Raw genomic sequence first — 16,465 nt, forward strand, 5'->3', positions numbered from 1 at the left:
CTTACATAGACCATGACAGTTCATTTGTATTACCAGGGCATGTTTCTTCTATATTAAATAATGCCTTTCCAAAATAAGACTATGTTTCTCCCAACATACTGTTTATAATAAGAGACTTCCTGCTCTAATCAAAATGTCTTCTTCTGAAGCAAAAGTATTACGAGTAGTTGTATACTTACAAAGTAAGTTTAGGGTGATGCTGGTCCAGCTGCAGCTGTTGAACAACATAAGACTTTCTGAAAGTCCGTCTGTAAGCTGTCACCTTTCACATGATGTCAGAGCCACTTCATTTGGATAATTCAATAAAAGTGCTCCCTCTCTCTACCCAGTTAAAGAGCGAGTCAGGGCAGAACACTGCATTTTATGTTGAACTGGAACACCCTTTAATAACTCAATAAGAAATATAAATAAATACTATGCAGAAGTAATGGTTTATTTCCATGATAAATATTAGCATGGATATTATTTTAACAAATATAAAAAGTGCATTGCACATAAACATTGGCATTGTACCATACAGAAGACAATGAGGATATTAGGAGTTTCCACCAGAAACGGGCAAATGTCCTTGTTAGTTTTCCTGTGGATTGTCGGTGATGCCTGATGTTTGGACTGGAAGAAGCCTTTGTACTTCCACAGTAGGCAAAGCAAGTTGAGTGTTATGCACCAAAACGATACAAGCATCTTTCTACATAAAGAAGCGCTCATAGCATAATCTTGCTAATAACATTTGCAAGCATTTGGAGAAAACTGTATGGACCTTCAGCTGTCATACCAAAAGCAATTCGAGCACATTTGAGGTTTCTCAGTCATTTATAAAAAGGAAACCACAGAGGCAAATAATACTGATAATAGTAATGTATGATAATGGAAGTCCATCCGTTCTGTTTGCTGGCATTCATGCCACACATGGTTATTATGGTTATTGATAATTACTGAGAGTAAATGTGTTGTTTACAGAAGGCCAAACCATTAACTCACAAAAATCCTAATCCTTTAAAATGATGGAGCTAAGGCTGGATTTAAGGCACTTAAATGCAAAACAAACTGCTAGAGAAATGAGGGGTGTTCATGCATAATGTTGGGAAAAATAGACTTTTCTGCAGTGAATAAATCCTACTGTATCATGTTCAAAATCAGCTGGATGTGCTTAGGTTACACCATGCTACAATGTAAAGTTGATCGCAACATAACAATAAAAGGTTACAGTGGAGCAAACCCGCAGCTCCAAGCTACCGAGAGGTATAAAAATAAATACAAACAATAGTTATATAATAAAAATAACTTAAATAAAAAGCAACAATAACCCTCCTTTGGTTCCAGCACACCCAGCATGCTTCAACAGAACAACACAAATTCAAGCAAAGGTCACATTTACACAGTAACTCCCTGTGGCACCGCAGTTGTAGGCTCTGTGAAAAGTGTGAACAATGAAGTGCAAAAATAATTTTCAAGTACTTAACCGAAACCAGATATTACTTTTTGGTTTTAAACATATGCACAGTTATTTACATTAGCCAGCATGTTGTTTCAGTATCAAGAGATGTGCTAATGCCATTCAGTCGCCTGTGTGCATTTGTTTGTGCCTTTCATTGTAAGGTAGTTCTACAAGCTGCAAACACAACTCAAAATGATAGTCTGTAAGATTGAAACATGAGAACAAAGAGATCAAAAAGTAAACAATCAAGCCCCCCATCCCCCTGTGATTGAACCTAACAGGCAGGTTCACAGGACAGCTCGTCTCATCGGTGGATTCTCATTAGTTGCTGAGATCAGTAAAGAGAGGGAAAAATAGAATTATTCAATATCACTTACGTTACGCCACATTTCAGGCGGTCAATTATACACAATCTACTAAATTTGGTGGGAAAAACGAAAAGACTTACAGGCTATCACTTTAACAGATAAGTGTGTCTTCTCTTGGTATGAGGAGGATAGTTTTTTTGTGCCAATAAATGGATTTCTAAGATAGCTTGCATGTGTGGAGTGTGTCCTGCAAACTCGTGTGTGACACTGCCATGCTCAGTCAACTGCTCTAAGTACATGATCATATCCATAATAAAATAGACTCAATGGAGCATCACATACACAAAGAGGACGGTGATCAGATACAAGGCATACAAACAATGACATGCATTTTACATAATGCCACATCTAATGTTAAAATGTCTAATCTACAAGAACAGAAACAGCTGTGAATCAGTGGTGATCCAGTGGTTATGCGGTGATCCCAAATTGAAACATTGTTTGAACGTGCTTCACTATACACTATAGGTGAATCCAAAACATAAAATGTACTGACATCAGCATATTTTAAATTTCAGCATCAAAGTGCGTTAGCTATTGGTCAGGTAATAATCTTCTAATCTTTGCTTTTGATCAAATCTGTCAATGGTCAGTATGACCTACCACCATTAGGCCATGAATATGCCACCTAACCCCATAGGACACGAATCAGATATTGTAATTGCTGTGAGCAGTGTTGGGAAAGGTCTTTAGAGAAATTGTAGTAGAGTTTTTCAAAGTTGTCAACTGGACTGGGTGGTTTGAGTTAAGGATGTTTTGTGCAAGAAGAAGCCTCTAAGAAGCCAGTCTAGTTGACTATGAAAACCTCTGCTACGATGGAAAATTCCTGGACAATTGAGAGCGTACACATGTCTATAGTCAATGGTTTAGAGAAGCAGATAAACCAGCCAGCACTGAACCTTCAGATCTAAATGTATTACAGTGACACACGACATTAGGAGCCTTCCTATAAATACAGTGGAACTGGATGGCAGCATATGCCAGCACGGGTCAGGCCAGAGCTTTGAGTTCTGATCAGTCAAGGCCTGTGAATAAAGTGCACTGTAGAGGCACAGCTAAGCCCCCCAATGCTGCATCTTCTCCAGGTCGGATTTATTAAGGCAGAGGCCTTACTGGAAGCTGGCTCTCCACCTCCAAACTGGGCAGCTTCTCAAGCTGCTCTGCCCTCTGCTGCATTAGTTCAAGTCCAAATCCCATCCCCAGAGTCGGTATCTGCATCTGGAGAGGCACTGCACTCTCACAATGAGGGTTTAAGACTGGGGAAGGATTTATGGCATCTGTTGATGCATGAATGTGTCCTTGCACCTCTTCAGACATGTTGTCGGCCTCTTCACAGCTCATGGGGGAAGCTAGTTTGGGCCGATGAGCCAATGGAACTCCTGTAGTGCAGGTGGGACAGAAATGAGTGCAGGGCTGGACCAGGTTTGGTGTGATGACTCCGGTTGCCATGGATGATAAAGCTGGACTGGAAGTGAAAGTGGTGCCAGGTGGATGGATGTAGATGGAGGGGACATTATAGTGGCGGGAGGAGTTAAGGCGATGGGACCTGCCCCCTGCTGGACGATCACAGCGTCGTCCCTGGGGCAGCCGCAGACAGTCCTTACACGGCTGATAGAAGGGCTTTACCTTCAGGGGGTTGTTAGAACTTCCACTATCCTAAATGTGGATAAAACAGAAAAAGATCAGGTGGTGGCAGAAATTATTTTCAAAGTAGCCCAGTAGACATAAGCACTGGAGCAGAAAAACTTACATCAAAGGCTGCAGGACAGCTGCGTTTAGCTGCCAGGCGGTTGCTGTTGTTCGTGTTCAGGTTTGCAAAGCCTAAACGACCCTGTTCCTGTCGATCAGAGTTTCCAGGGGTCTGAGCAAGAGCAGCCATTTCTGCTTCCTCCTTCTTGGCCTCTTCTTCATCTTCTTCTTCCAGAGTGCTGAACTCCAGTCTCAGTCTCATGTCCTCCAAAGGGTCCAGGCGGCCACACGTCTGAGCGGCTGTGCCTTCACCAGGTGGTACTAAATGAGCCATAGGAAAGCCATCATCCTCCAGCAGAGCATCCCTCTCCACATCTTCAATCTCTATGAAAACCCTCTCCATCCCGAGCAGAGGAGGACCTCGCACTGGTGTGGATGGCTCACTGTCTAGGGCAGAATCTGACAAACGTCTGAAGTAATAGTTATAGTTCAGAGAGTCCAAGGGCTCCATTTCTAAACCCATTCTGCAAGGGGACGCCCCACAGCCCCCCCAGGCCTCTTCGTCTCTGAGCCCAGGCGTTTCCTCCCCTCCAGTGGTGTGTCCAGATGCCTGCAGATCATCAGAGCTCTCCTCATCAGTTTCAGGTCTCCACAGTTTGTTGTGGCGCTGTTTACTGTAAAACAGGGGCATTACATCAGACATCAGACAAACATTTAAAAACAAAAAGGTCCAGCAGCACAATTTCAACTGTAGACTTGAACCAAACATTATCAGCAACAGTTAACTAGGCTAACTAACCAGAAAAATCTACTTTTACCTTGCATCCAAGATTCCTTCGTACTCAGCAAGCTGCTTCATGAAAGCCGCATTTGGCTGAGCGATGCTCCGTTTTTGCTTCACATAGTTGTGGGCTTTATCCAATGACCAGCCGTACTCCTTCATGGCATAGGCAATAACAGTCGAGGCAGACCGGCTCACCCCCATCTTACAGTGCACCAGGCATTTGGAATTGTTTTTCCTGTTGGACACAGACATTCATTGAATCTGAATTTATGATGACTTTGCTCTAAAAAGCATTGTGAGAGTTTTACACCATGTAAGGTTCCAGACAGCTGCATCACAACCACATTAAACAGCACTCTTTCACCTCTTAAGGCCAACGCACACCAGAACACAGCACGTCATGGCACATCATTAAACCCATTTAAAGGGGCTAGATGCAAGTTGGCCATTTTGTGCTCACTACTGCCACCTCAGGTTTTATGCATAGCTGCACCTTAAGCTTGTGCATGATGGCAATTCAGACAAGAAGTAACAACTTTTTGAGTGACTGTGCAGGATTTTAGAGCCAGTTATGGTGAAAAGGTCTGGGCTCATTCTACACATTAGAAACGTTGCTGGATCTTATTGTAAATGTATTTTCAGTTTTTTCCGCTGCACCGTGTCTGAATTCAGCAGATCTGAATCGTGTTGCGGGGTTGAGTGTTGCCGCTACCTGGGTACATTCTCTCATAGGATCAAAGCGTCTCGTGTGCATTGGCCTTAACAGTTGTGTTGTGTCTTGTATTTGCACGATGAACTGTTCTCAATGTGATCACACCTGGTACAGCTACACTGAATTGTACTAACTACTAAAACAGCAGTCTCAATATTTCAATATTGGTACATTCGTGACTGTGGGTAGTACAGTATTGTTTTAGTGTCTTACTTGGCTTTGACAATGAAGTTGTAGGTGTCATTCCAGTGGGCCAGAAGGTCTGTGGCCTCCTCATCATATACTCGCACGTTGTGATAGGAGAACTGCCCTGGAAAAAAGTTGTCTATCTCCCTTGTAACATTCAGAATGAATCCCACTCTGCACCGAAGGACAAAGCACACAGTCACTTATTTTTGCTGCACATCTGCGTTTCGCAAATAGATGTGCTGAATATAATTTTTTTAACAGTTAGTCAGACGTTTTTTTTATATTAACGACAGAAAGCTGAACGTCTATAACTGAACTGCATAAGCACAGAACATTTAAGAGACAGTGAATAAAAAGCTCACCCGCCGTTCCTCAGCTCCTCCAAATTTGAAGCATTCCATTCAGAGCCCTGAAACAAGCCAAAAAACAAGTTTTGTTTTACTTGTAGTTGAATTTAATTTGCTTTGTATTTCAGTCTATTGCATTTAATTGTATTGTAATCCCCATGAGGAATGGGAATGTTTGAAATCAGTTTGGAAGACAACAAACAATTCAAAATGTACTGTATGTAATTCCCCTTTGTATTGTTTGTAAAGTTGACAATACATGCCTTTTAGTCATGTGACTTTTGTTGTTATGGCGGCCATTTTGAATACCGAAGTAGAATTATGCAGTACTGCAACATGTAACAATATCTCTACACAGGATATAAATGAAAGACATTTGATTGACAGTGGCATTTTTATGCACTTGTAATCATTACTCTAGAAGAAAACAGTAAAAACACATCTCCAGAGGGCACACATTTATGCGAAGAAACCAGTGAGTCAGTGTTTAAGCTGCTCAAGATGCTGTGCTACCGGTTAGCATTTGCTTCAACACGATAAGCCTTTCCAAGAGAAACCACACTCCAAACATCTAGCCTTGGATACAACATGTGACAGGTCAGAGCTGAGCTGTTACTGTAGAATTTCCTCCTATGTCAACATTGTTTGGCATTGATAACCATCTGAAACAAAGTTGTTAATGATCGCCATTTGTTACTTGCTTTGTACTAGACATTGTACATAAAACGAGACAGCTGTAGTAGTTGTGCTTCGTTTTCGTTTCTGTTAATTAATTCTGCGAATATTTCAAATAATAGTCAGTTTGGTCTGTGTTAAAATAGCCGCCTTGAAGTGTACGGTTCTCTTTTGCTAATGAGGCAAATCAAAACTCGATGCTGCTAATTGTATTATATTGTATGATTGATAATAAACATGTAAACATGCATGTTGTGTGTATGTGTGCATGCTGCAGGGGTCGTGCATGCGACTGATACGGCGCCTTAGGTAGCATTATTGTTTTGTTTTCAGTATTACGCTTTTGTGGAAGATGTATACAGTACATGTGTTCCAGTCATGTAATGACTTATGTAAATGCCACCTGTAAACGGTCTTTTCTATCGTGATCGGATTGTGAGTATGTATAATCTTTTTTTGCTGTTGTTTCCTGTTTTTTCCTTTTGTATTATGTTCCTTTTGCACTTTTTCTTTGTATTATTTAATTGTATGGATTTTGGGGGTGGGCGCTTATAAGCTAGAGTGTTAACTCCTCAAAATAACAAAACAAAACATCAGTGTTCACAGATGTGAGACACACATGTGTTGAAGCCATTGACAGTTGATTGAATCAACTGTCAACTGTTAATTGAATCAACTGTCAATGGTTGACAGTTGCTAACCGGTAGCATGCTAACATCTTGAACAGCTTAAACTGACTCTCTCGGACCGAGACTCTGTTGACATGGCAAACCACAAATCACAAAGAAAGGTTTTGTGTTTCCTCTTTGATGGGTTAATTTAGTCTGAGGAGTGAAGCAGATCTTTAGTAAATCCTGCTGTAGCTCGACAGACAGAGCTGCTCCGTCTGTGCCACATGCTGGTCATATCACGTAAACGTGCGTCTCTGGGGCCATGTTTTTACTGTTATCTTCTTGAACAATGATTACAAGTACATAAAAATGCCACTGTCAATCAGTTGTCTTTCATTTTCATCCTGAGTAGAGATATTGTTACATGTTGTCATACTGCATAATTCTACTTCGGTATTCAAAATGGCGACAGGAACTATGTGTGATGTCACTGAAAACGCATGTATACAAAAAAAAAAAAAAAAATCGGTTATAGAACCTTTAACAGCATCTCAAACACATTAAAAAGGTGTTTACCAAATAGACGTGGTCAAAGATGAGTGTGGCTCTGTCCATCTGTCCCAAAATTAAGAGCATTTCATTGTCTATGAACTCCTTGTACTCGGTGAGGTTGCAGCTCATGTGTTGCTCAAGCTCATTTCGAATCTGCAAACAGAATCAACCTTTGTATTTAGTCGTTCACAGACACATTGTAGAGCCTGACACTTTTGAAATACCTCCTTTGACGTGATGTTCTCCAGGTCCTGAAACATCATAATATTACGCAGTTTGGCTTTGATCAGGCACTCTGTTCTCTCCCTCTCTGTTGGCCTGCAAAAGCAAACGCGGGAGTAGTTTGTGTGAATATCTTTCTATAGAGTCAGACCGTATTGTTTATGTAGTAATGTTGTACTTTCATTTACCGTTCCACAAACATGGCAGGAGAATCAGGCCGCGTGGTCTCCAGGTCCGTCATAGCGTTCCACTCATTGACACAGCTTTGTTCTGAGGCGATGCTGCTCTCATAGAAGGCCATCCACGTGAGAGCGATGCCTCCTGGGAAGTACTTGAACCGACGGGACACCTCACACGCTTTGTGCAGGACCTGAAGGGCAGACCTGTAAGGCAAATGTGGCGAAAGTGACAGGCAATTCTAGTGAGTGACCAGCAGATGGCACAGTTATTATCAGCACTAACAGTAACAGATGACAATGTAGCTATGCAAATTTACCTGAGGGAACATTTTGGTGGATTAAGGCATTACAAAATATTATATTCATATTCATTACGATAAGTATCTAAGAAGAGCATTCTTTTTTGTATATTTCAGGATAATTGCTACATTTTTTTTAAAAGAGAGAGTCAACCTTTAAAAAACCCAAGTCTAATTCCAAAGTAATGGAACAAACCTACAATGTTAAACTTAGACATGGATAATGTGAGAACAAACATGGAAGTGATGGTTGTGTAAATACTGTACACGAGATGCACAAAAGTATCTGTAAAACTTAAAAAAAAAGAAAAAGAAGTGATCCTAAAGTTAAGGGGGCAGATCATAAGATTCTCTCTGCTCCTTTTCATTCACTATTTTAACACATATTTTGAATGAGATGAAATTAAAAAATATATATACTGTACATAAACAAAATTACCCGAAATGACAGACTAGAAAGAACCCTTTAGTCCAGATAGAGACTCTTGCTTATCTTTCTTAGTCTAATCCCACAGATCAAAGATTTACTCACCACATGGCCTGCACAGACACAGGCTTGAAGACATGTGACCTCCCTGCTGTGTTAACGCTGAAGCCTCTGAGGGAACAGAGATGAAAACAGACGTCAGTTTGAGCGTGAGAGACGTGTTCATGGATGTAAACATAGCTACAATGCTGTTTATTCACGGGACTATTCAACAGCACGGACCGGTGGAACATTCCTCCGACGCAAAGCCCTCAGCTCAGCAAGAACACAAATGAGTGTCGTACCGTTTTCAGCCACTAGGGCGCAGCCAACAGTGTTTTTTGAGGGCAAAGGGTGATTATTGTTTTTCTTTCCCCCTCATTAAAACCAGGAAGTCCCTTGAGATAAATCTCTTTTTTGAGGGAGACATGGCCAAGTGACACACAATGTAAAACTATAAATCAAATAGCTCACAAATGTAGTTTTAGTCTTTAGTCCTCTGATGAGATGAGTCATTTTGTCAAGACATAGACTAATATTTTTATTTTTTTACATTCAATATTATTCTATTCAGCTATATTTAATCATTCTCTGCTTCCTGGAGCATCTCCCACATGAACAAAACACAGACCTGTTCCTTTGGCAGGGAATTAAATGATATCAAACTTGTAATTCTGATGTTTTAGTCCCCTATTTTCATGATGTATTTGGTTTTATCTGTTTAGTAACTAGTAGTAGTACTTTTAGTGAACAGAAACACCACTGTGACTAAAACTATGACAAAAATAAAACCAAAACCAATTAAAAAACAGAACTTTTTCCATTTTCTATTTCACATTCAAAGCTCTGAAAGCAGACACACTCACCCATCTCCATCCAAGTGGATATTTGTGTCACTCCACAGTGGTAGCACCATTCCAATCGAACACGTTTTACTGCATACCACAAAATATACACGTTATTGGTGAAAACATGCCATGAAAGAAGCATAGCACAATTTGGTAAGAAACACGGAGAAATATGAACTGCCTAATAAGAATCACATGCTTTTCAGAACTGCTTTGTGGAGGTTAGCATGTTTTTTTTCATTGATTTCACAGCACATCAGGTCACCTATATAATAGAACAGCATTTCACTCGAGCAGCCCTATATGAAAGTAGAGAGATCATACCTGTCTTTCTCTGCAAAGTCCATTCCCAGGACAATATTTTCTTCAGTGTCTTGGTGACCACTGGTGTAAATGATAACCATGTACCGCACTCTCTCTGACCAGCCACTCTCTAATCGTACAGCCTGCAACAGAGTGGACAGATACTGTTCAATCCTTCGTTAAATGTTGGTTAAATGTTTGTGGGACAATTTTACACTTACCAATTTAACACGATCTTCAGAGCGAAGAATCTTAAACATGACCTGAAGGTGTTGAGGTAGATCCCCTAGATAAAAATAAATATATCAATGAGCAACACTCATGAATATGAACAGTGTGTTCTTTCACAAAGGTGACCTCCTCAATCTGTGTGTCTCTTCAGTGGCGCCTAGCAACCATCAATTAAAGCAATTACCAGTATAGAGGGTATGCAGATGACATCCCAGCATGGAACCAGAGGCCAAATGAGTGTGAAAATTGAATTTTGAAATGTGTTTTGTTTTGGCACTTCATGTGGACCAATCTGTTAAATGCATTATAAACTACATTACTAAACATACATTACTAAACTACATTACAAACTACATTACTAAACATACATGACTAAACTACATTTCTAAACTACATGACTAAACATACATTACTAAACATACATTACTAAACATACATTACAAACATACATTACAAACTGCCTTACTAAACATACATGACTAAACTACATTTCTAAACTACATGACTAAACATACATTAAAAGATTTAAAAAGATGCAGATGACCCTGTGTACCACCTCAAGGAGACCAAGTACCACCAGTGGTACACGTTATTTTAGTGTTGTTCATAACTGTACACACATCAGACGTTATTGTCCTATTAATAGTATTGAATTGAATCTGATTATACACACAGATATGATTATTTTAGAGATTTTAATGATCTAGCTCTGAATTCAGCTGTGGTTTATCCCTGGACTTACTGTAGCTCTCGGCTCGTCCTTACTAAGAAGGGACTATTTGCACCACTATTAACAAAACTGAATGTATGTATACATAGAGTTTTGTTTACAAGTATGTTCTCAAGCTGTGCTCTTCTTTTGTCTTGAGCTCATTTTTTGGGGGACAAGTTGAGGTCTTACCTGCATGCTTATGATGGGTCGGGGTTTTTGGCTCCTGTGCAGCGCCGCCCTGCTGGAGGAAGAGGGCAGCTCCTTTGACCATAAAGAAACTCTCACTGAGGCTGAAACAAGAAACAAAGAAAAATGGAAAACAAGAACATTCTGAAAACAAGACCAGACACCAAAAAAAGGTTGTTGCCAAACTGTTGGTTGAGCTCTAGACTCTTAAAGCTGTTACACTGGATAATCTCACTGTACACACTGTGACGTTTCATTCAATTAATATAAAGTAAAATACAAGCATTCATTTTCTTAACAGGGTTTATACTGTCAACAATGCAGCCAAAAACAAGCATCTCTATAATGAGCTGGCCTCTCCTCAGGTCAGAGTGCTACAGGCTACAGTTTAGGTCCTCTTCCAAACACTTTTTTAATTTTATTATAACCCACTGCAAAAATAGCAGAGCCTCTTTTTAATCTTAAGGAGCATGTTTGGTGTTACGGGTATGGTAAGTATTTAATTTTTTTATTCTACATTTTAGTTTCTTTTGTAACATTGCAAAGTCTAACCTGGACTACTCTGCAGCGTGGCTTTAAATAGTGTCTGAGACCAGCCCTGACAGCGGCTGCAACAATAGGTTTGCATAACCAAAGAATTTCTGCACAGACTGTCTTAGGGAACCGTCTCAGGGAGTTTGTCGTCCTCATCGGGGTCTCGACCTGACCGCAACTTGGCATCGTAACCGACTTGAGCGGGCAAATGCTCACACTCGATGGAGACGTGTTCTCTTCACGGATGAATCCCAGTTTGCACATGTCAGGTCAGATGGCAGACAGTGTGTGGGGGAGCGGTTTGCTGACGTCAGTGGCCAATGGCCGTGGTGGGGTCATGGTATGGGCCGCCGTACAATACCGGTCAAAAGTACACTCTTTTTTATGTATCGGATTGTGTAACTACTCATGTAACTGTATTTAAATAGGGAAAACGTGGAAGAGTTTGGTCGCTTCAAACTTCACCCCCGTTTGGCCCCATAGAGGAGCGGAAGAGAGGCTAAATGCGAACAACATCTTTGGTCTTTCTGGTTGACTGAGGGCACGCGTAAAGACCAGACAGCTACAAATCAGCTCGTCTAAGCTCAGGACAGGTATGAACATAACTCAATATGGGAAAACGGTGGCCTGTTCCTTTAAACAAAAAAAACGGTTGAAATAGATTCTTCAAAATTGCCTCTTTTGCTTTGATTTCTACTTTGCACACTTTTGACATTTAATGAGTTTCACGATGTCGTCACCGGAGATGGTTTTAACCTAACTGGAATACTGAAAACCATTTCAGATGATGACCGTATGAAGCTCAATGAGAAAATGACAAGGATAAATTGTGGCAATTCTGAATAATTTATAATATAAAACATATTTTGAGTTATTTCACCATTTTTTCCCCCTACATAATCCCGTGTGTTCATTCATGATTTAATGCCTTCAATGAGAAACACACCATGTAAATAGTATTGAAAATTGCGAAAAGCAGATGCATAAAAAGTGCTTCCAAACTTTGGACCGGCACCGTTATGGACAACGAACACAGGTGCATTTATTGATGGCATTTTGAAAACACAGAGATACTGTGACGAGATCCTGATGCCCATTGTTGTGCCATTCACCTGCGACCATCACCTTATGTTGCAGCATGTTTTCTGACATAAGCCAGACTTCCAATCTGTGTCATCGGCCCTTCTGACCACCACCAACCACTCACACACACTACATTTACCCAGGCAAGTAGGGTGAAGTGTCTTTCTCAAGGGCACAATGACAGTCTGCACTTGTGGAAGCCGGGATTCAAACCGCTGAACTTCCCATCATGAGAGTCAGACTGGGTCCTTTTCAAACATGAACTCAAAGTCTTTTAAGTCAGAGGCCAGACTCAGACACGTTTAGCGTACGCCAGAGCTAATTTTACGTAACAAAAATGTCAGAGAGCTAACTATATTTTGAAAAGACACTTGTGTAACTTACGCAGAGTTTCCTTTAGAGAAGAAGATATTTCAATACAATTAAGGAAGGGATTTATTTGTACAGCGCCTTTCACAAAGTGCTTTACATGGGACAAGTTACATTCACACACAGCAGCGCTTTGGGACAGATCGTCATGAGTGCGACTGCTCACATCTGCCTTTCGACCACCACCTTTCATTCACTCACACGTTCATCCTGGCTTATCGTGCATGTTTTTAGTGGTAGGGGAAACCGGAGGACCCGCAGGAAACCAGGCACAGGGAGAACATGCAAACTCCACAAAGACAGGGCCCATCCGGCTCGGGGATCGAACCCAGAACCTTCTAGCTGTGAAGCACGAGCGCCAACTGCTGCGCCACCATCTCGCCCAATTTAAAGGAACAGGCCACGGTTTTTACATACTGAGATACGTTCTTGCCTGAGCTTAGACGAGTTGATGCGTACCTGTCTGGTCTTTGTGTGTGTCCTCAGTCAAACAAAAAGACCAACGATGTTGTTGGCATTTGGCCTCTCCCATTGTATTCCAATAGCTCCAGACGGGGGTGAGGTTAGAAGCGACCACACTCTTTCACGGGCACAAAGACCAGACAGGTGCGTATCAACTCGTCTAAGCTCAGGTAAGAACATATCTCAGTTTTAAAAAACGGTGTCCTGTTCCTTTAAAGCAGGGGTGGGCAATTCATTTTCATAAGGGGCCACATGAGGAGCCTGAATTGAGTTGGAGGGCCGCACCAACAATAACACAAACTTATATCGGGATATAAGTATAATATATCGGGAGTGTATCGCCGGGGTCCATGAACAAAAGCTCCAAAATAAAAAAAAATGTTTTGATTGGGAAAATACATTGAGGACTTTTTTTCAATAAATCTATAATGATGAGCCTGGCAGGACTGTAGCCTCATATAAACGGCTTACACTTTACAAGCCTGTGTCACAAGTCTCTGCTACATTGTAGTCAATATTCATTCTCTCCGCACTCCGTGGTAGTAAGCTACTATTGTAGCCACAGCTGCCCAGGGGCAGACTGTCCCATTTCCCACTTGTCTACAATGTGTTGTTTATATCCTTATATCTTATTATGCCAGTGCCCTTTGCTGGACACCTGTGGAATTCTTTACTTTTATTCTTATTTAATCTGCCCCCTAGTGGCTAGAGTGAGCATTCTGGTAATAATAAAAAAAAATCACAACTCCGCACAGGAATGAGCTAGAGACTTACTTTTTTTTTTGACATGCTTATGAATTTATGCCCTACAAGTTATGGGCCGGACTGAATCATCTCGCGGGCCGGATGTGGCCCGCGGGCCGTACTTTGCCCAGGACTGCTTTAAAGGAATAGGCCACCGTTTTTACATACTGAGATATGTTCTTACCTGAGCTTTGACGAGTTCTTTAGGACCTGTCTGGTCTTCCCCCGTGCCTTCAATCACGTAAACACAGCGCAGACGGCGTTAGCATTTAGCCTCTCCCTCTCTCCACTATAGCTCCAAAACAGGTCAAGATAGAAGCTACCAAGCTCTTCCATGTTTTCCCTATTTAAATATGGTTACGTGAAGTGTTACACTACAAAGTAAACTATATTGTAAGGCGTAACAATACCAGGAGTAGTTCGAAATCCGCGCAGTAATCTTCACTTTACTGTGCGGATGCCAAATTACTCCTGGCTTACATTATTAGTTTCCCCTTTTATCCGCTTACAAAATCCACATTGTCTAATTTTGTGTAATTATACTTTGTAGTGTAACACTTCACGTAACCATATTTAAATAGGGAAAACGTGGAAGAGCTCGGTAGCTTCTATCTTGACCTGTTTTGGAGCTATAGAGGAGAGAGGGAGAGGCTAAATGCTAACGCCGTCTGCGCTGTGTTTACGTGACTGAAGGCACTGGTGAAGACCAGACAGGTCCTAAAGAACTCGTCAAAGCTAAGGTAAGAAAATATCTCAATATGTAAAAACGGTGGCCTGTTCCTTTAAATGACTTGAGTTTTGTCCTTATACTTCACTATACTGAAGCATATATTTACAGACTGTGTTCAACATGTTCAAAACATCAAAGAATTACCTCTAAAATGTGCATCATTCATTGCGCTTTTGTAGAAATGTGGAAAGCCCTCGGCGAGCTACCGACAAATGGTAAATGGTCTCAACTTATAAAGCGCCTTTTCACCTACATTAGGCACTCAAAGCGCTTTACAGCAAGGAACCAATGTACGCCGACACTGGAGGCAAGGAGGGGGAAGTGTCTTGCCCAAGGACATAACGGCAGTGTGCACCTTCAGAAAGCAGGATTCAAACCCCCGATCACGAGACGACCCGCTCTACCAACTGCACCACTGTCGCAGAAAGGGCTCCTTGTCTCCCTGGTGTACACTGTGTTGTTATGAAGTATTTTCCATTGAAGCCCATGTAGGGACGGGCGTCGGGCACTGATAAATGCTTTGGCTAAAATATTGTAGTATGTGACATGAGCTCATGATAAGCACTACGTGTCCTTGTTAAAAAACAACAACTGAAAACTTCAATGCAATGTGATAAAGAAAAATAAAGAAGCACAGAAACACACCATTTATAACTTCCATTTGCAGCGTTTGTCACACATGCACTAGTGTTGTCGTACAATAATATGATACTTACCATTGATTGTTTTTCCTGTCATCATCACTCCCGAAGTCCTGAAGACAAAAGCAAAAATGAGGGATGAAAAGAGCAGCACCATCTACTGGCCATGTCCATCTATGCTTCTGCAAAAATCTCTAGACGCCCCTTAATAAACAAGTTCAGACATTCCCAAAATCACTTTTAGCAGCCCTCGTGCTTTTTCCCATCAATGCCTTTAAAAATTTTTTTTAAAAAAAATGCAAATCCACCCTCTTTATAACTAAATCTCAGATACCGAAGGCCTATATTCTGGTTGATTATTGGACTTAACTAAACAATGATTGGTTAAGTTTAATGCATTTAATTGTACATGAGGCCAGTGTGCAATTTTGTGCGAGGTTTAAAGGGGAAAGACCACTTTGTTCCTAAACGCTGCTAAACCAGAAGCCCTGCACTTACCCCTCCTCCCCTGGCCGGATTTTGTTTACAAATCCTCTGCTGCAACCTCTCACAAAGAGCCCTAGCCTATCTAATGTCACAAAACAAGAGTAAACAGCCGACCACGTATTGCAGCCAATAAATCAAGTTAGCGTTGTTAAAAACCAGCACCACCCATTGACTATTGATCTATCCCCCCGTAGAGGCTTATTGCGTCTTTCCCCCCCCACACTGTGCCACACGAAAACAACCCAAATCCAAACAGCGAGCCAGGCTTTTCCCTCTTACCTCCCCCGCGCTGCTGTTGGTCGTGCTCGCCGTGGATGCCGCACTGGGGGTGGGAGAGCGCTGCAGAGTCACCAGGGCCATGGTCTGTGGTGCTCCGCCGGAGAGGAGAGGGGGGAAGAGGAGGAGCGCTTATCTGGGAAGATGCGCGGCGGTAGTGAGTGTCTGTCACCGGGGAGAAAATGCCTAGTCAGAGTCTCATCCAGCAGCGGCACCTGACTCTAGGAAGGCGCACGTTTTTTGTGTGTGTGTGTGTGTGGAGAGCCTATATTCAATACGCCCCTCCGCAATGGCAGCCCACGCAGAGGACGAAAAAAAAATAAAAAAGC

The 16,465-nt window shown here is 41.5% G+C and overlaps 1 protein-coding gene across 1 annotated transcript; it reads right to left on the minus strand.

The window, feature by feature from the left end:
- Positions 1–423: 423 nt before the first annotated feature.
- On the minus strand, positions 424–16,465 carry ssh1b (slingshot protein phosphatase 1b). Its single transcript, XM_079551832.1, has 15 exons — positions 16,140–16,465; positions 15,450–15,487; positions 10,815–10,915; positions 9,904–9,968; positions 9,704–9,825; positions 9,398–9,466; positions 8,598–8,663; positions 7,776–7,970; positions 7,590–7,683; positions 7,390–7,518; positions 5,543–5,589; positions 5,205–5,351; positions 4,314–4,514; positions 3,557–4,169; positions 424–3,462 (listed from the first exon to the last, which is right to left on the minus strand). Exons 1-15 carry the CDS (start codon positions 16,218–16,220, stop codon positions 2,902–2,904), a joined length of 2,529 nt encoding a protein of 842 aa, XP_079407958.1. The 5' UTR covers positions 16,221–16,465; the 3' UTR covers positions 424–2,901.

This window comes from Gobius niger, assembly GCF_951799975.1.
Source record: "Gobius niger genome assembly, chromosome: 2".
NCBI classification, from domain to species: Eukaryota; Metazoa; Chordata; class Actinopteri; order Gobiiformes; family Gobiidae; genus Gobius; species Gobius niger.